Consider the following 20,039-nt stretch of genomic DNA (forward strand, 5'->3'; position numbering starts at 1 on the left):
AGTCCCTACTTTCAATACTCTTGGGTAGGTACCCAGAATTGGAACCACTGGATCATATGGTAATTCTATGTTTAAATTTTTGAGGAACCACATACTGTTTTCCACAGAAGCTGTGCCATCTTACATTTCCACCACTAATGCACAAAGGTGCGTTTTTCCACTTCTTGGCAAGAGTAGTTGTTATCTTTCTTTCTGATTATAGCTATTGTGGTAGATATGAAGTGGTATGTAATTGTGGTTTTGATTCACATTTCTTTAATGGCTAATGATACTGAGCATCATTTCCTGTGCTGTGTCTCCAACACAAATGAACTTTGTACAAATTCTTTGGAGAAATGGCTATTCAGATTTTTGCCCAGTTTTTTTTTAGTTGGGTTTCTTGTCTTTTTATTTATTGAGTCTTTTCCTACTCTACTCACATGCAGATCTGAATTCTTTATAAATTGGATGAAGCCTAAGCTTTAAAATCTCGTTTGCAGGAGTCCCTTTCTAAGATCCTCAGTGGACATTAGCAATATGTTCATATGAACATATATTATTATGAAATTTAGAAAAAATTGTTTTTAAACAACTGTTAAGATCACTCTTTCAATTCTGACTTCTCTTCCCTTCAAGTTGATCTGTGTTGGGTGGCCACGGATATTTTGTATTTATAATTTTATGTTTTCTTCCCCTCAATGTGTGTACTCAAATTACATTAACTTTGGGCTTCACAAAACCTGGATCTGACCCTACTTATATAAAATAAATTCTAAATCCTACTCTCCTGAGAGCGTTCTCTTTTGGTTCCCAAACATCTATTTTGGAAGTAGAAACAAAATTCTCTATATACTGTCTCCCTTCCTTTTGGCAATTTTCTGCTGTGGGGAAATATAATTCTCATTTAGGTAGATGGTGGCCTCTGACTGCTCACGAGGGTTAGTAAATAGCATTCTAGAATGTTTTCTGATCTCTCCTTGTAGCTCCTGTCATCACCACTCCACTGGAAACAGTGGACGCCTTAGTTGAAGAAGTGGCTACATTCATGTGTGCAGTGGAATCCTATCCCCAGCCTGAAATTTCCTGGACCAGAAATAAAATTCTCATTAAGTAAGTATTCTGCCTTTTGGGTAAGGCTGCCCATGGCTGCCTTGCAATTTAAGTTTGTCATAAATGTAATCACAGCTCTTGGTAGGACCAAAGTTCACCTTCTAAAATATGTAAAATGCAAATTTCCTCATTTTATAATTGTAAGATCTGAAAGTCAGAGAGGTTAAGAGAATTGCCGAAGGCAAAAAAGTGATTTAATTGACATGGGGATGTCAGGACTATTTCATGGACTTCGGGTTAGGACTCAGAGGAAGTTTCAAGTAATGGGGACACACAATGACATCCTAAGTCTGGGGGAATAGGACACATGTTCCAGGACATGCTGGGGAATTAATAGGGACCGGATTCATCTCCTCTATTTCTATTCCAATAAAGTAAAGTATGTTGTCTAGGAACCTGACCTCTAGGTCACCATAGCTTTTTCTTTTGAAAGTCAGAAGGGTTCCTAGTAGATAATGAGGCAGCCTCTCAACCAGATAAAATTCCCACTTGACATGAAAAGGTCATGCTATCTTTTCCTCATTTGCAATAGTTTTCTGATCAAAAATACTCTAAAAAAAAGGGAACCACTGGCTTCCCAGCAGGCAATATAGCTTGCAGTAGAGCCAGAATTCTTGAACTGGTATCTATACACTCAGATCCATGAACCTGCATAAGGAAAATTATGTCTTTATTTGCACTAAACTCCAGTGAAATTTAGTGCTTCCTTCAATTATACATGTTGTAATATGGGAAACTACCCTGTGCTGCAGTCACCTTCAGGTTGTCTACTTGGAAAACTATTCCAGAAGTCTTGGAATAGGAAGGCTCAAAATAAGATGTTTGAAATACAGCTTAGTAAATTTGAAATCTGTATATAGAAACAAGGGGAAAGAAATGGGATAAGTCAACGTACTTAGGAATCTTGGTTCACTTAGTGTTTATATGTCCAGTTGCTCTTATGCCTCAGACTTCCCCACTGCCATGTTCTTACAAGGACCAGAGTGGAGACTGGGTCCACAGGTGGAAGGCACCAAAGCTAATGACAGATTCTTGCACTGTTCGAGAAACAGAAGGACAAGCACCCCTGGCCATGACGATAGCTTTCCAATTAACCTGAACAGTCATGGATTTTATCAGTGTTGCTTGGGGAGAGTGCATGGGACCATAAAGGGACCACATTGTATGTCGCCAGTGGGTGGTTAAGGACTGACAGAGTTGTCAGGCTGGAGATGGCATGATTATAAACTTCTCTTTCTATCTCTTTCTACTCTAAGTGATGCTCTTCTTTATTCCATCATATTTTCTATTTATTCCATCAATCTTTGGCACGCTGCTATTTCATTTATTGCCTATATTCAACACATCTTACCAGTTCTACCTATGTTCCATAAGTGAATCTCTTCCTCATCTCCATTTAACATGAGTCATTGTGCCAATATCTCATAGGCTACTAGCTTTACAATTTATATGCTCAACATTTTCATGAGTTTTCTCTATTATTTATGTCTTTATATTCTCTAGTAAAATTAAATGTCTTTAAATAATACAGAAAACCCTCATTGTCAATATGCATCACGAATAACAGTGGTCATAAAAGCACCTGTGAAGGCACCACAGAAGTTACAGATAGCTTTGTATTACATTACAGCTGCTGCTTAGATCTTGACATATTATTTATGCTCTTCTCTACTGTAAAATTATAATAGTTGTTAGACAGGGGCACCTGGGTGGCTCAGTCGGTTAAGTGTCAGACTTCAGCGCAGGTCATGATTTGAGGTCTGTGAGTTTGAGCCCCACGTTGGGCTCTTTGCTGACAGTTCAGAGCCTGGAGCCTCCTTCGGATTCTGTGTCTCCCTTTCTCTCCGCCCTTCCCCCTCTTGTGCTCTGTCTCTCTTGCTCTCAAAATAAATAAACATTAAAAAAATAATAGTTGTTAGACAGTCAACTTTCAATATTCAAAGATCAATGATCAAAGACTATTCTCTCCACCATGGTCCTCTACCATGTCTGGGAAGGAAGTTTGATGCCTATATCATTAAATAGCTTAGAAAAATATGGCCCTGTGATCCTTTCACAAGTTTCTTTCTCAGTCTTACAAGGAGATGAAGAAATGAACAATGGAAGAGTTTTTCTAATTACACAAAGAAAATTGACATGATAAGAATATTAAACAAAATCGCTTAATAAATTTGAATCTTCCCTTTATTATAATGCAAAATGTTACAAATACATAAGAAATAAATGGAGCTATAGTTTGAATAGTCAGTTGTTAGTCAAAGGATCCGTGAAATAAGAAGAAATTACATTTTGAAAATATGTTTGTATTCCCTTTTAGGAATACCGAATAGCTTTACACCAAAGAAACCTGACAAGCACTACCTCAGCCAGGTGATAAAGGTCAATAACAATAGTGGGAAATCATATCGATAGCATGCACCCTTGTTTTTTATGTAATAAAATGGCCTTCTCCTTTTGTGATCCTCCTCCCCAAAGCCACAAACCCAATTTTATCATAATAAAAACATAAGGTAAACTCCAATAGAAGGGCATCCTACAAAATACTTAGCAAGTACTCCTCAAAACTATCAAAGTAATCAAAAACCAAGAAAAGTCTTAGAAACTGTTACAGCCAAAAGGAGCCTAAGGAGAGATGACAAATAAATGTAATGCAGGGTTGTGCATGAGATCATGAAAGAGACGACATTAGGTAAAATGGAAACAAATCTGAATAAGCTAAGACTTACATAAACTAGTTATTAGTGTCAATATTGGCTCATTAATCGTAACAAATGTACCACACTAAGATGTTAACAACAGGGGAAACTAGATGGAAGGTGGTATATGGAAAGTGCTGTCTTTTCAATTTTTATATAAATCTAAAACTGTTCTAATGAGTTCTTTTTTAAAAATTATAAAGACTTAAGCATCCTCACCATCTACAAGCAATTTACTCAAGTTAAGTAACAATGGTGCAACAGCTTATAAATCTTGGAAACTTTCTATTTCACAGAGTGGATGGACTCTTGGTCCACAGTTATGTCTGTGAAATATTCTAATGTTCATATCTTTCCACGAAAAACATAGCAAAACCACATTACGTGGCAGTGAGTATCATGGCTTTCCACAATTATTTACTGTGACTCTGTGAACCATCCAGTGATTATACTATCCTCAGTCAGAAGAGACCAAAATGTACTACATGCTTTTATTCTCTTTAGGATCAGGATGCGATGGTGGGCACCTGTTGAGATCAGAACATCAGGAATACACTTCCTTTTCCATTGTTTGTTTGCATATTAGTTTCCAATTTCTACCATAAGAAGGTATCACAAACTCAGTGACTTAAAACAATATAGATTCATTATCTTACAGTTCTGGGAGTCAGAAGTCTGAAGTTGGTCTCTCTAGGCGAAAATCGAGGTGCTGAAAATCAAGGGCTGGATTCTTTCTAGTGGCACCGGAGAATAGTCTGATTTCCTGCCTTCCCCCAGCCTTGAGGAGGCTACCTGCCTTCCTTGGCCCCTACCTGCACTTTCAAAGTCAGCAATCGCAGCCCTCTGCCCTCTGCCTCAAATGTCACAACTCCTGTCATCCTTCAGCTTTCTTCTAGCATCTTTTAAGGACCATTGAGATTACATTGGGCCCATCTGGATAAGCCACGATACTCTATTTTAAGATCCTTGACATCTGTAAAATCCCTTTTGTCATGGAAGGCAACATATTCACAGATTCTGGAGATTAAGACCTGGGTTGAGGTTGGGGGGCATTTTTCTGTCTTATGTATACATTTTGCATAAAGCATCTTTATTTGGTCATAAAACCCACTTTTATGTTGATGCTTCTGCTCACATTTTTCTGTTTCCCTAATTCCCTTCTCAACAAACAGCATGTAATTTACTGAGATAATATATGTAAGACATATTTTCAGTTTGAAGCTGTTTTGCTTCCTTCTATATTCCAAGGAAGTAGAACTGTGCTTGACACTTGTTTGGCACGCAACAAATATTTAATAAATGAGTACTAAGCTAATTGTTAGTTACACCCCTAAGTATTTAACTCTCCCCCCGGTCACATTTATGTATGTGTGTTCGTTCTCTAGCTGTTACTTCCCAGTAATTGTGGGGAGAAGACTCCTATATCTTGGTAATAATCTACTTTCCTGAATAACGTAAACTTTACATTTGGTCTCATCAGTAGACATTACATTTTGAAGGCATTTTTTTTTTTTTTTTGAGAGAGAGAGGGAGAGAGAACAAGCATGGGAGGGGTAGAGAGGGAGAGAGAATAAGCATGGTGGGGAGAGAGACAGAGAGAGAGGGAGAGAGAGAGAGAGATTGAGGGAATCCCAAGCAGGCTCCACACTCTGTGCTGAGCCTGCTGTGGGGCTTGATCTCACAATCGTGAGATCATGACCTGCACCCAAGTCAAGAGTTGGATATTCAACCGACTGAGCCACCCAAGCAAGCGCCCCTGAAAACATTTCTGAAGGACTCAGGTGCTTTGATTATTGGAGCACAGGACAGATAAGAATGTGAATCTAGCTTTATATTACCAAATAAGGCGATTCTATTATTCAGAACTCATCCAAGTTTCCTCGTGCTTTTAACCTGCGTCTTCCACTGACAGGTCATCTATTGATCAGTTAATCACAGCCTGAAAAAAAAGCACACAGGAGGCCCTAACCTGCCATTTCTGTCTGTGACCTGCAGGCTCTTTGATACCCGGTACAGCATCCGGGAGAATGGGCAGCTCCTCACCATCCTGAGTGTGGAAGACAGCGACGATGGCATCTACTGTTGCACGGCCAACAACGGCGTGGGGGGCGCTGCGGAGAGCTGCGGGGCTCTGCAAGTGAAGATGAGTGAGTGGGCGAGAGCCTCTGCTCTTGATGTTAAAGCTGACTTGGTACCCTCTGAAGCAGGCACTAAATAGAGCCCCCAGCATACCTGGGGGCTCCACCACCAGACAAGCTCAAGTTCAAAACACAACCCTGAGGAAGTGAATTCTACACCTTGTATTCCTGTCCTCAACCACAGGCAAGCCCCTCAGTTCTCTAAGCTCCCCCTGGTTTCTAGCCTGTACTCAGCTCCTGATTTGCTCCCCCTTGACTCCCTCCACCAGGGAGCTTCACTCTAAAATCTTCTCCTCGCTCCCTTCAAATGGTTCCGTTACAACCAGACACGCTTTTTATCTCTAACCTCTTTGCAGACACTTCTGCCCTTCGGCCTTATTCCAAACTTGATTTTCTTGGGTGACTTTTCAAACTTGAGTGGCGTTTCTGCTTCATTGGAGGCTTTTTTATTTTTTCCCCGCTTTTCCTGTCTACAAGGCAAGCAAGGACTCGTGGTTAATCTCCTAGATCTCATTGTGGCTTTTAAGCCATGACCTTTACATGGCTGTGCAAAGTCTTTCTTCTCATGAGGGCGTGAGTCGTTCTGACCATTCTCTCCTGTAACTCTATTCAAGTCACCTACTCATTTCCAGGTACTGCCCTCAGCCCCCACCCCCGCCTAATAGCTACCAAAGACTTTGATTCCTATCTACCATTATCTTCCTATCTACCCACCCCGACCCCTGCCCTGCTGCCATCGGGAATTGTACCAGACCATGAAACAGCCTCTAGCCACTTTGTCCCTACACCCCCTGACCTCCACAAGTCCAGTAATATTTGCCTTAACTTCTTATCAGCCTATCCCATCAATGACCTTGCCACCCCCAGGAAATGGTCTGTATTTAAAATCTTAAGCTCCAGTACGTCATGCTCACAACATGGACACTTCTATTCCCAGCGCTGTCCCATGAAGAAAACACTTTCCCACACTCAGGATGTGCCTCCGTCTGTCTCTTTCTCAGTTAAGAGTCAAAGTCAGGCTCTCTCCCTCCCTTACTCCCACTGCAGAGCCATCAGCAGCATGTTCACATTCTCCTCCTTTCTCCCTTCCCCCGACCCCCATGCGGGACTTAGTAACTTCTCTCTTCATTTGGTTTTGTCTCCCACCTGGTGTTGTATCTTTAAGCACTCTTACCAGCACCCTCTGATCTCATGACTTCCTTGCTAGAAGCATTAGCTGCTTGCAAACCATCTATCCTGTCATAACTTTTATTTCCTTCTTTCTGACATCATGCTGCTGAGGGCAAAAATCACAAAACATCCATATTGACACCATACGAATCAGCAGGGTCCAGGTCCACCTGAGAACTTTACTGCAAGTTTTGTTGTGGTTCTTGACTATCATCACTAAATCTTCTATCTTTATACTTTGTTGTCATTGTTTTTGCTGAGTTCACTGCTTCTTTTCAAAGTGTGAGCATGTGATCACATATAATCTGAGCATATATTTTCTGAATCTTTGAATTGCTGAAAGTCTTTGCCTTGCCTCCCGGATAATAACTTGTCCAGGTACAGACAAGAATTTAAAAAGGCTTTCCCCTTAGCTTGTATTGAAAATTATTCAGTATCATATGAGCATGCTATACTGCAGCTGAGAAAGCTTTTTCTTATTCCTATAGGTAAATCTAATGTTTATGTTTCTTAAAAATATTACTATTTTCTCTGTATTTCTAGAATTCATAAATTTCTCCCATTCATAGGAATATGTTAAATGTGTTCTCTTATGATTCCTATGGAGTTTTAGGTAGGCCTTCTGAATCTAAAGCATAAGGGTTGTTGTTATTGTTTTTTCAAAATGAGGTATATATTTTAATTTTTCTCCCTCTTTATTTTATCTCATTCTTAAACTTTTTAAATTAACACATTATATCTCTGTTTTTTTTCCATTTTTCATAACCCCAATTTTTTTCTCCTCATACTTTCTACAAATCTATCTTGATATTCTACCTTATTGGAGATATATTTAACTTTTCCTTCTATATCATGAACTGAAGTCTTCAATATGACCATTCTATTATTCTACATTTATACTGATTACTTCGATTTTAAAAACCCGTGTTTTTAATTTCTAGGAATTATCTCCCTGCTCATTTTTTTCTCATAGCAAACTCTACATGTTATATGATGCAATATTTGCTCATCTCTGTAAGGATAACACTAATGCATTAAAAAAGAATTCTTCTTTTCCTGGGGTGCCTCGGTGGCTCAGTTGGTTAAGCATATGACTTGGGCTCAGGTCATGTTCTCACGGTTTGTGAGTTCGAGTCCCACATTGGGTGAGTTTGAGTTCCACATTGGGTGAGTTCGAGTCCCACATTGGGTGAGTTCAAGTCCCACATCAGGTGAGCTCAAACCCTGTGTTGGGTTTTGAGGGCCCTGCTTCTCTCTCTCTCTCTCTGCCTGCCTCCCTCCCTCCCTCTCAAAAATTTTTGCCTTCTTTTCCTTATCTTATTTCTGTTTTCTTCATGAAAAGTTCTGATTTTCCTTTGGTTCTTTTCTTCCATGTTCATGTTTTTTCTCAAACATCTGTTAATCTTTTATGTTTGGTCATACTTATAAATGAAGTCCTAGATTCATTAGAATAGGAAAGTAATAGGGCTAGTGGGACATTGTGGGGAAGCTATCTGAGGGTTCAGTAAGTGGATAGGGATGTACCCACAAGAAGGCATTCCTTACTCGGGGAAATCAAGTAGGAAACTGGAATGTTCTCCTTTGCTAAATAATGAAGTCTTGATTCTGAAGACAGAGCACATTTAAGCATTTCACAACTTTGTGGTGCCACCTTTCCTTTGAGCATTTCTCATATTCTCTCTGGCACCAAATGTTCATTACTTTGGTTCTATCCCAAATCTTCTTTTCTTCTTTAGGTAAACTCACCCAGTCATGTGGGTATATGGTGGTGTGGCCATCCCAGTTGCTAACATTTTAGAATGCTCCCACACCACTTGGTACTGAGCTTCTTCCTGAGATGCCCAAGACTCACCCCCCCCCAACACTACTCCATCTCCCCCCAGGAGCTCCCTCTCCAAAATTCCCTGTCACCCATCAGAAAATTGTTCCATGCTGGCACAGCATGAAGTTCCAGCATCTCACTTCAGCCAGATGATCAGCTCATTTTAGTCGGTGCTCACAGTTCCACCTGAAGAGTGCTCTCTGACAGGGGGGAATCTGTGACTCAACATCAACGCTCAACTCATTCCTAGTTCACTTTACATTCAACTTCCTACAAGGGTTCTTCTCACCTCTCACCTAACAGATGACCAAGATATCTATTTCACTGAGAAGACAGGAGTTAATTGCTTTAAACAAAGGTCATCTACTTAAGACATCTGCCATAGGGATCTTCAAGGAGCCCAGTGGAAAGTATGGAAAACACTCTCTGACTATGTCATAGGAAGATCAACTTTTAAGCTCGGCTTTTGCCAGCAGCTGTGTGACAACCCAACTCATAATTGAGGTGGCTGGCCATCATCTAAATGGAGGGGTTCACTGTTGTTGATTAGGAGAGTTGTGTGCTTTAAATAGCAGGCAAAGTGACAAAGGTGATATTTTCCTATAACATGTTTAAAGCCTGTCTTGGTTTTTTTTTTTTCTTTTTTTTGCCACAATGCAAGATCATACCAACTCTAAATGGCACTAAATGCCTAGATTAAATAGCAATAGACCATGAAGTCTTTGCAAATATCACTTCCAAATACCATCAACTCCCCCACACACAAAGTAGAAGGAAAAAAGTCCTTATTTAGTGCTTTTCTGTCACAGTAGCACACTGACTACAGCACATGACCTAAAAGAAATAAAATGCATCCATTTCTCAGTAGTTTTACTCGCAGAGACAGTCCTCTGCTTTAGATCTATAACACGAGATTACTAAGGAAATAAGTGTAGTTTTCATTATTTATGAATGCTTCAAGTAGTAAAATAACAGGCATCCTGAACTTGTCAATTCTTCTATACATTATATTTAATAACTCCTGAAAGCTTACTATTAGAGAATAAACAGGAGCTGGCATAAACTATTCCTTCTGAAGGAATTAAGAGTGTTCAAGCACAGTAAATTACAAAATTTTGCCTTGCAGACTACAGTTACCCTATGTTCTATAACAGAATTTCTCCAATTACTAATATAATATCTTCTCCTTTACTTTCTAGAGGATAAATATATCTATTTTTTAATCACCAAATTTAAGGGCCAAACTAAGATGAAACTGAAGGGAAAGTAGGTCTTACTCAGAATTATATGAAAAATAGACCAAAAACGTCTCTTCAAAATTTTCATGTCTGTTGGTATGAATTAAACAATATTGAATTTTTATGGTGACAGTTTATCTTACTCAACTTTTTATTAAATATCTTTTAAAGTGAAGAATACTATGACTTCAAACTCCTAATATGTTTATGCATTTGTGTTTTGCAAATAAGATATTAATAAAACAGAGATAACCTAAACTCTGAAAAATGATTTCTGTTGTTATCTGCTAAAAACCTCTCAGCATGTGGTAAATTCTATAATGTAATTAACTATTCTTAAAGTGGATATTTAGAACTAAATAGAAAAGAGAAAGCTTCATGCAGCCACATTGCATATTTAATTTTGATGTTTTATTTCCCTTTAGAACCGAAAATAACCCGTCCTCCCATAAATGTAAAAATAATAGAAGGATTAAAAGCAGTTCTACCATGTACTACAATGGGCAATCCCAAACCATCTGTGTCGTGGATTAAGGGGGAAAGTGCTCTCAGGGTAAGTCATTATTATGAAAACATGTCGATACAACAGATTTTCAAATATGACAATTTTGTGCAAACTCAGTTACATGAGTCCAAATTTCTAGCATAAAAGTCTCCCCTTTTATAACATTTTAACCAAACTTAAACACTCCTGTTCCCATGCACACAAACTATAAGGCATTCTAGCCGCGGGGTGGCTGGTGGGGGGGGGGGGGGAAGAGATGAAAACCAACAATTCTCTTTAGGGATGAAGAAGGAGGCAAAGCCGAAGCAAAGTCCGAGTGGGTTTTGTTGGTTGGCGGGCAGTTGGCTCATGTATGTTGTAACACTGAATCTTCGAGACGGGTGATGAAAAGGATTAAACTAAAATCCAGGTGTTAGACCCGACAAACAAGTTTCTGGGAGGAGAGAGAGAAAGGAGGTTTGGAAGAACAGGCATGAGAGCCTCTGGAGTGAAGTTAGAACACCAACACTCAAGGCCAGTGAACTCACACCCTGACAAACACCTCAGTCACAGAGCAGTCAAATTAAAAATCTGTTGCTTACATGCTTATTTTATACTGCTTTCCAATCCCATACCTGGGAAACTGTTACATTGTATCCTCATTGTCACCTACTACCTGTGAACTCAGTGAGGCTGTTCATCTTACACTGCTCCGAATATTCCAGAGAATATGTAGGGGTTGACATACGTCAATCAACTGGAATGAAGTATAAAATCCATTAGCTTTGTTTTACTTAACAGACATAAAACAGATGACGTTAAACTGTTGAAGACAACCTAGATAATTTTCTGACTTTCCTTTTGTTATAAATATTGGTGGGTTTCCTACAATGAAAAAGTAGGAATTTTTGTATGAGACTGAATTTAGAGTCCCCAAAGGTAAATGTGATATCTTAACTTCAAAGACCACCTTTTTTGTTATTTGTAGAATTTTCCAATTTTTCAAAAAACATATATTCCCCTAAAGATACCTCATAGAGTGTTTTGAATCAAACAGACTTGGGTGTGACTTTTGGGAAATCAGATAAGCTTCGGTGTCCTTGTGTGATGAAAGAAAATGAAAATAAACTATATATTACAGAACCACTGTTAAAATCCATTAGGTAATCTTATACTGCCTCACTTAATATTGTATGTTATACAAAACAAACATCAAATAAATGTTCAAATCATATTTTTGATGACAGCAAGCGATGATGATGACCTGATGAAATAAGGCAAATATTTCCTTGATTAAGCCATGGATCTTTTAAAATTCATGTCCCTGTACCTGGCAGGAAAATTCCCGCATTGCAGTTCTTGAATCTGGAAGTTTGAGGATTCATAATGTGCAAAAGGAAGATGCAGGACATTATCGATGTGTGGCAAAAAACAGCCTCGGGACGGCATATTCCAAATTGGTGAAGCTGGAAGTTGAGGGTAAGGAGTTGCATCCCTTCCCATTCTGGTGCTGTTAGAGGGGCCTCACATTCAACTGTGAAGGCTGGACATAAGCCTGCAAAGGCAGAGGTGTGGGTGGACCTCTTCCCTCAACTGTTCCGCATACTAGGCCATAAGTTCAAAACTACGAAACTATGAAAAGAGAAAGAAGTGTTCACTGGTATAATAGATCATATTCTGTCTATTGCCCACACTCACTGGTAATTTTTTAACGAAACAGACTAAATTCACTAAGATACTAAAACAGTAGAACACCAGTTCAGAACTTCAGTCTGGCTTGGACAATTCTCCCTTGTTTATAAGTTTGAAAACCCTCATTTTTATCTCTCTCAGCATATAGATGTGACTTTTTAAAAGGTCAAAAGAAGAAAAGTAACTCTTTTTTTCAGGTTGTAGTCCATCACAAAGGGTTGAAAAAGAATAAAATACTGACTCCAAACGTCTGACTAAACACGTTCCTAGCTCTATGAAGTTACCTTGTCAACCTATTTTTCATTTTTCAAAATGTTCTTTTAAAGTCAACCAATTCAGCAACTGGTTGGCAAGGTCTTCACTGAGAAATCATAATGCAGATAGGGCTAGGTGCTCTACCCACTAAAATCACATCCCATTTTGCTTACAAGTAGAGAGTACCAGCATGCCTGTGCTAGGTACACAAGCCAAACACAAAACTCTCCGTAGCTCTTTCTATTCCATGCTACAGAGCCTCTCTCAGTTTTCTCATCTGTAGAGTGGAGTCTGCTATGAGTATTCACTGAGATAAGGTGGTGACAGTATCTAGCAGAGTGCCCGGCCTTTTGTAAACACTCAGTAAATGTTGACTATAAGAATCATCACCTATTTTTCAGCTTTTCCCTAATCTGAATGATAAATGTTTGGACTGTCACACGCTAGCCAGAAGTATTGTTCAATGGGGAGAGACTTCGAGAGTTCCCCATGGCTTACATCTATTTCTTCCTATTCATTTAAGCTCACGTCTCTTCCTTCTCAATCATACAGTTTTCTATTAGGTCCTTTTAGACTATTTTTATTTCCTAACTAGACCATTTTCTCACAGCATTAATAATCTTATTTCCCACATTTGCTTCTAACTGAGATACCATGTTTATTATGTCTGTGAGCATCCATCGCTCACAGAATTTCTATTAACTTCTGACAGAAAAGAATGAGGATGGATGATAGGAATAATGACTGTCAGATGTAAAAAAGATATATTGTCAGCATAGCTGCTATAATTTAGTGTCTTCGGCATTAGCAATGATATTTAAAGCTCAGTATGCAATAACCAATTGATGTGACTCATTCAGTGAAAAATAAACATACAAACATATTTGGTCACACATTCAGACATATTGACTATCTGCCTGGATTCAGTGTTTCCTTGAACTGTATGTGGAATGATACAGACTGAACGTTATCCATTGGTATATAATATCATAAAGATTTTCTTCTTGAAGATATTAAATATAAGCCCTCTGTATAATAATATAGAATACGGATAGTTTAGGTCCCTGTCTTCATAGATACTGAAACTATTTGCTTTAGCAGCGACTTAGGGAAAATTAAAACAAATCATAATTAGTTAGAGTCCAGTTACATAGTGTGGCCTGGACTTACCACTTAATTTTGTCTCACACCTATCAGTAAAACTAAATACTGTCTTCTTTCTTCTTAACATTTAAGGGGTCATGCTCATTGCTTTAACAATTAATAGAGAGGTTTTTATTAAACTTTATTAAACTTTTATTAAACTTTTATTAAATATTGAGAGCTCATAATAGCATTTAAGATTATACTAACAGGTATGATGATCTTCTTAGCACACATCTCTTTTTATTCCATTTGAGTCTCTATGAAAGTAGCCAATATATATGAAAATTTGCGGCATGCTTAGCATGGTTGCTGGTACATAATAAGCATTTAATAAATGGCATCACTTACAATTATTACTATTAGAACATAAAAATTGTAGCAAATCTGTATATCTTCTCTTGAAGTTTGAAAGGTTGGTTTCCACTTCAAGAAATAGTTCAGGCATTTCCACAAGATAAATGCAGACGTGATCTATTTAAAGGAAAGGCCAATTTAACCTACAATTCAGAACAGGTGAAAAACCAACTGAAACGCAACTGGCACAAGCCCAAAGTATCTGTGAATGCCTCGTAACTAGTAATAGTATAGCTGAAGATAAAGCCGGCCCATAGCCAGTGAGGCAGATGAACATTCGTTATGCATTGTGTCAGGAACTCTGAACATTCATTTGACTAAATTAAAATGAGAACTCCATAACGCCATTCAATGCTGCTAGCTTCTAATGACGAGAAGCATGCCCATTGCGGACTTGGTGGAGTACACTCACTAAATCTTAGCTGCCATAACAAACATGAAACACCCTCAACCCCAAAGGAAAGCTCCTTTTCCAGACCGCCATCCTCAGTCTGCTGGATTTCTGGAATGGCAACATGAAGATCCTCCACATTTCTGTCCCATCTTAAAAGATCCAAACAGTAAAATGCAAAATTACTAATGAAACCATCTCAGTCCAGCGCGGCCACACATGGATGTCTTTCCAAAATGCTGAGGAACGGGAACGCTAACATTTTAAAATGCCAGATGCTTACGTGCATTATTTTATTTAATCCTCACTAACAGTCGGTGAGGAAGGTCCTATCATTGTGCCATTTTACGAAACTGGGGAAAAGAGAGGACATGTAACTCACAGAGGTGTCTAAAGGATTGACTAATGCTGGCTACTGCTCCCTTAAAGAACAGATAACCACGTGTGACACTACCAAGAGCAGAGTCAGAATAGGGGTGAGAGAAAAAGCCAAAATTCCCCATAAATGATGGAGAATGGAAGCTAAAAAAAAAAGAGATAGTGGGGGGGTCAACAAACTTTTCAATAAACTTGGCAGAGAAAAGGGAAAAGTCAAAAAAGTGAGCAGGAACTAGAGCAGGTTTACAGGTCATGTTGCTTTGCAAGATTTCTCTTTTAAAAAGATTAAAATGTAAAAAAAATACTGAAAACATTAAAATCTGAATGAGAAGAAGCTCAGAGAAAAGGACATTTGAACATAGAGGAGAGAGGTGGATTATTCAAGGGAATATAGAGCTTGAGAAGGCAAAAACAGCATATTTAGGGGACAAGTAGAGTGATAAGCCATACACAGAGGGACCACTTGTCCCAGTTTGCCCAGGACAGCTCTGGTTTACACCTGTTGTCCTGGCACAATTATTAATAGAGTCCTCCTTTTACTTTCAAAATATCCAGGCTTCAATGATAAATTCTATGATCACTGTACTTAGGAAGAAGGAACTTCCTTCCTTGTAATAGGAAGGAGAAAAGCTTATACTTATTCCAGTATAAGCAAGGTAATGAGTTTGGGGGATGGAATATGATAAAGCTCTGTTGGTTTCTATTTTCTTTAGAAAGTAGAAAGTAAGTTTATCTTCTGAAAATACTTCTGTATGGGGTGGGGGGTGGAGGGCTGTGGAGAGTGGAAAGATTTTAAAATAGTTGTGGGGAAGACGAGAGATGACTCACAAGAGGAACTAGGGTTCCTAGGTCACATTAAAGTTTGAGCAGAGAATGGAAGTGTGAAGGCGGAGTGGCAGGAAAAGTAGAAGTTCAGAAAAGGTAGAATGGCATTTCCAAAGGCAAGATACCATTTTGGAGTTTGCCAGGAAGGAAAATAGGGCCAAGGATTTGGGAGCTATTGCAAGAGAATGGTTGAAGCAATGAATCATGGCACCTTTATGTACCAAAAATACAACTCTAGGATTAAACACTTAGAGCTTACAGACAAGATAACATAAACATCTTCCTACTACAAACACCCAGAAGTGCTGGGTTAGTCATACAACCCACAAGAATAAAATTAAATCTCCAAAGGCCAGGAATGAATTGGGAGTGAAAAAAAAAACAGAGCATTAAGCTGGTAAGCTGGTTCTGCATTGTCCTGGAGGTAATGACCCAGGTGCCCATCTCTATGACCTAGAATATTGGTTGTTTAAGACTCTTAAAGGGACAGGAGACAAGGTCTTGGTCCCCTGGGAAATGGACGTTAGCACTGAGAACCTTCTATAAAGCTTAGAATAACACAAGTGAGAAGATGGATCAGAAAAATTCCTTTTGATGGCACAGAAAGACAATGCAGAGGCTTGTCGGTCTCCATCTGAATTCTAGGCATGAGGGAGAAAAACACCACATTTTTTAATGAATGAATCTGTACTCAGTGCTCAGGACTACATCTCACATAGGTCTAATATTGAATTCATGCTGCCAGCACAGACTGGGGCCCTCCAGCTAGAGAAATTAACATAAAAATTGGTTCCAGGCAAAAAAAAAAAAAGTTAACAACCAAAAGCTTAAAAAAAATCTGACCCAGATTACATAGGATTTTCATAATAAAGCCATACCGAGGATGAGTTCACAATGCAAAATTACAGCATCCCACTGAAAACAAACCACCTTAAGTGATAGCGGACACAATATACAAAGGGATCAAAACCCCAGGAAATTAAAGCTAACACAATATAATAGAGACTCAAAATTAAATATGTTTGAACTAATTAAGACACAAGAGGAGAAAAAAGAAAAATACATAAGAAGAAAAGCAGTTCAGATAAAGAATTAAACAATTTTACCAAGTGAAAAAATAGGATTATAATTAAAATTCAATGGATGAGTATTGGTATGCTAGAGATAAGGAGGTAATGTACACCTTAGAAGTCATCACTTTAGAATTTGGAAATCAGTGCAGAGAAATGTAAGATACAACTGAATTAAAGAAATAATTCGCGATATGCATTATAGAAAGAGAGAAAAGAGAACATATAAGAGAGGTTATATGCAAAAGCATGACTGGAGAAATTGCCAAAATTAGTTAAAGACCTAAATCTTCAAGTACAAGAAGCACGCAGAGTCCCAATCAGTAAAGACAAAGAGCAGTATATAGTTTCACACCCAGATGCATCATGATAAACATCAAAGAGGTGATCTTAAATTATTGACAAAAAATCAGATTATTTATAGAAGACAATAATTAGGATGAAAGCAATAAAGAGGGTGTGGGGAAACCATTATTTGATATAATCTAGTGGAGGTCTCTTTGTTTGCTTCTAATAAAAACCAAACTTTATTTTTATTTATTTTTTTATTAGTTATTTATTTAATATTTATTTTTTCTTTTTATTGAAATATAGTTGACACACAATGTTACATTAGTTTTAGGTGTACAACATAGTGACTGGATAAGCCTATACCTTATGCTAATGCTTACTACAAGTGTAGTTACTATACAACACTATTCCAATACCATTCACTTTGTTCCCTGTACCTTTCATCCCTGTGTCTTATTCATTCCATAATTGAAAGCATGTATTTCCCACTCACCTTCACCCATTTTTCCATTCTTCTACTCCCTTCCCCTCTGGCAGCTGCCAGTTTGTTTTCTGTATCTACGAGTCTAAATGGATCTTAAATACAGAGAAGGAAAATTCAGGTAGAACAGAATAGGACAAATATTTGGGAAATAAGGTAAAAGAGGATCTAATGTGCTGGTGGATCTTTGCGATTGTTATAATGGTCACCTTAATATGAATTTATACACTAAAATGTTGTAGATTCATACAAAACCCAAATTACCTGAAACCCATGTTTTCTGCATGAAGAAAGAAGATTATACAAATCTTAAACTCTTATATATTAAACAAATAACCTAAAAGCACTACACTTGGCTTTGTAGCTTACTTAATGGAAGACGTTGGGTGGAGACAGTGGAGTTCATGAAGATTGTGAGCTAATAGTCTGTAGAAGGCTCCACTTGTTCATGGGGGAGTCCATTGTAGTTTGCGGAGTATATAAAAACCAAACTTTAAGATATGTATACATTGGTCTCAATAATTTAACTTCTGATAATTTATCTAAAGGAATTATTTACACAAGTGTATGTTCGAGATTATCACAAAGTTACTATAATAGCAAAAGTATTTAAAGAATTTAAATTCACATTAATAGGAGACTGATAATATGTGATAAAGTCCGGTGCAGCCATTAAGAAGAATGAGATCAATCAATACGCATTAACTGCTACAATTATCCACCATATATGTAATTTGGGTCTGTATCCCACCTGTGGCTTCAGTTTCCTCACCTCTAAAAGAGGGATAAGAAGCCTAGCACCTACCTCTTAGGTTGTTGCAATGATTACATGAATTAATATAGGCACACAGCAAACAGTATATAATTATTTGCTGTTTTTATATTTATTTAGTAAGTACTTATACAGTGCTTATTATGTGCAAGGTACTGCTCTCCTTAGTAATATTAACTCATTAGAAATATTAATGTGTTCATAAGTGAAAAAGTTACAGAACAGTATGTTTTATATATTCTATATTAGAGTGTATAAACCATGCTATTAATAGTCATCATTTCTGTATGTGCAATGACATAGGAGGTTAACATCTATCATATACTTCAAATAGTGCTATACTTTCTGGATTTTTATAAAAAGACCTTCATAATTAGGAAGAATCCATACATGTACTTATGCTTTTGAAAAAATTATTTCTTCCAAATGTTACACTATTTTGATAAAATGACATCAACCTTTCTGTTCATTGATTTGATATACTATTTTTGCAGTTCTCTTGCTCCATTCTGCTCTAGAACAAAACTCAGGGGTGGGAAAAGTTGTGTCAAGAGCAATTGATTCCTATGTTGATTAGATATTCACAACACTTGGCTATTGGCTGAGGATCTGGGGTTGAGGGTGAGGTCCTGATGAACAGAACATGAAACATGCCATTTCCTTAGGGAGGGAATCCATCCATGAAGACAGTAAGGTTGAGATCTGCAAGAGGAAGTCAGGGAGCCACGGAGATGGAGTGGGAATAGAAGGGGTTGAGAGAGTAGCACCTGCTAGTGGGTTCTCCCTCCCCCCAACCTCATTTGACTCTTCTTTCTTACTATGGGCAGACCCGGAATTTATGATTCCTTAGCGGCTTGGAGGATCCAACGCCAAAATTAAATTTGGGTTCTCATTTCTCAATGACCATTTTCTACAAATGTTTGGATGGTAACTGACTCATAAAATAAACAAAGGTAACTTCCCATGGAAAAGTGAAGCACTACTGCTAGGTAAGAACTATCCGGATAAACTGACTTAACATTGGTGGGAAAGTACCTGTGGTTTCCCTAATTCCACAGTCACTCGAAATGTAGCAAATAGTTCTCAATCTCACAACTATGGAGGCTCTTTCTTAGGAAGGTTTAACCCCGTGTCATGTACCTCTGTGACAATGGCCTTTAGGATAGGTAACAAGGGCCAGAGAAATCTCCACATGATATGACATTTCATAGATTGTAAGATGTTCATTTTAAATAGTTACCATATCTGGGGTGATCCTTGGAGACATTAGTTTCTTACAATCATCATTGGCTAAAACTTAGTTCCTTTGTTGTGCATTTTAATATCTCTGAAACTGCGATTTGTCTTATTGGTCTTAAAGGCAATCACATTTGGTTTGTGGTTTCTGCCCTCAAGCTCAGATCTTTCTTTAGCTGTCTCCAAATATGAGAATGAATATGAAATGATAAACCAGAAATAAGACAATTGCATTGGTTCATAAAGATCTCCTCATATTTCACTAGAAATATTCCTTCTGCTTCAGACCATTTCTTTCAGTCACTTCCTTGCAGAGGCGAAAGCATCATTTTCCATGGCAGGATTTCATGTAATCTCCCCACCAACCATAATTATATTTGCTGCATATTAGTTTTGTCAGGCTGGAGACAGAGACAAAGGGACTTTTCAGTGCCCCATGGAAGAAATTCTTTTCTAAAAATCAAGAGACAGTCTAATGTGCTCCATGTTCTACTTTAGGTATGGTATGTAT

The 20,039-nt window shown here is 38.1% G+C and overlaps 1 protein-coding gene across 5 annotated transcripts in view; it reads left to right on the plus strand.

The window, feature by feature from the left end:
* MUSK (muscle associated receptor tyrosine kinase) overlaps positions 1-20,039 on the plus strand; it is a 90,636-nt gene that overhangs the window by 10,357 nt on the left and 60,240 nt on the right. For all 5 annotated transcript variants that reach the window (XM_039240411.1, XM_039240437.1, XM_039240429.1 and 2 more), the window contains exons 2-5: positions 963-1,089; positions 5,781-5,932; positions 10,579-10,706; positions 11,975-12,116. In XM_039240411.1, coding sequence (XP_039096342.1) covers positions 963-1,089; positions 5,781-5,932; positions 10,579-10,706; positions 11,975-12,116 — 549 coding nt within the window. The remainder of the gene's footprint in view (positions 1-962; positions 1,090-5,780; positions 5,933-10,578; positions 10,707-11,974; positions 12,117-20,039) is intronic.

The sequence above is a fragment of the Hyaena hyaena genome, unplaced genomic scaffold (assembly GCF_003009895.1).
Source record: "Hyaena hyaena isolate Hyena2069 unplaced genomic scaffold, ASM300989v1 scaffold_6, whole genome shotgun sequence".
NCBI classification, from domain to species: Eukaryota; Metazoa; Chordata; class Mammalia; order Carnivora; family Hyaenidae; genus Hyaena; species Hyaena hyaena.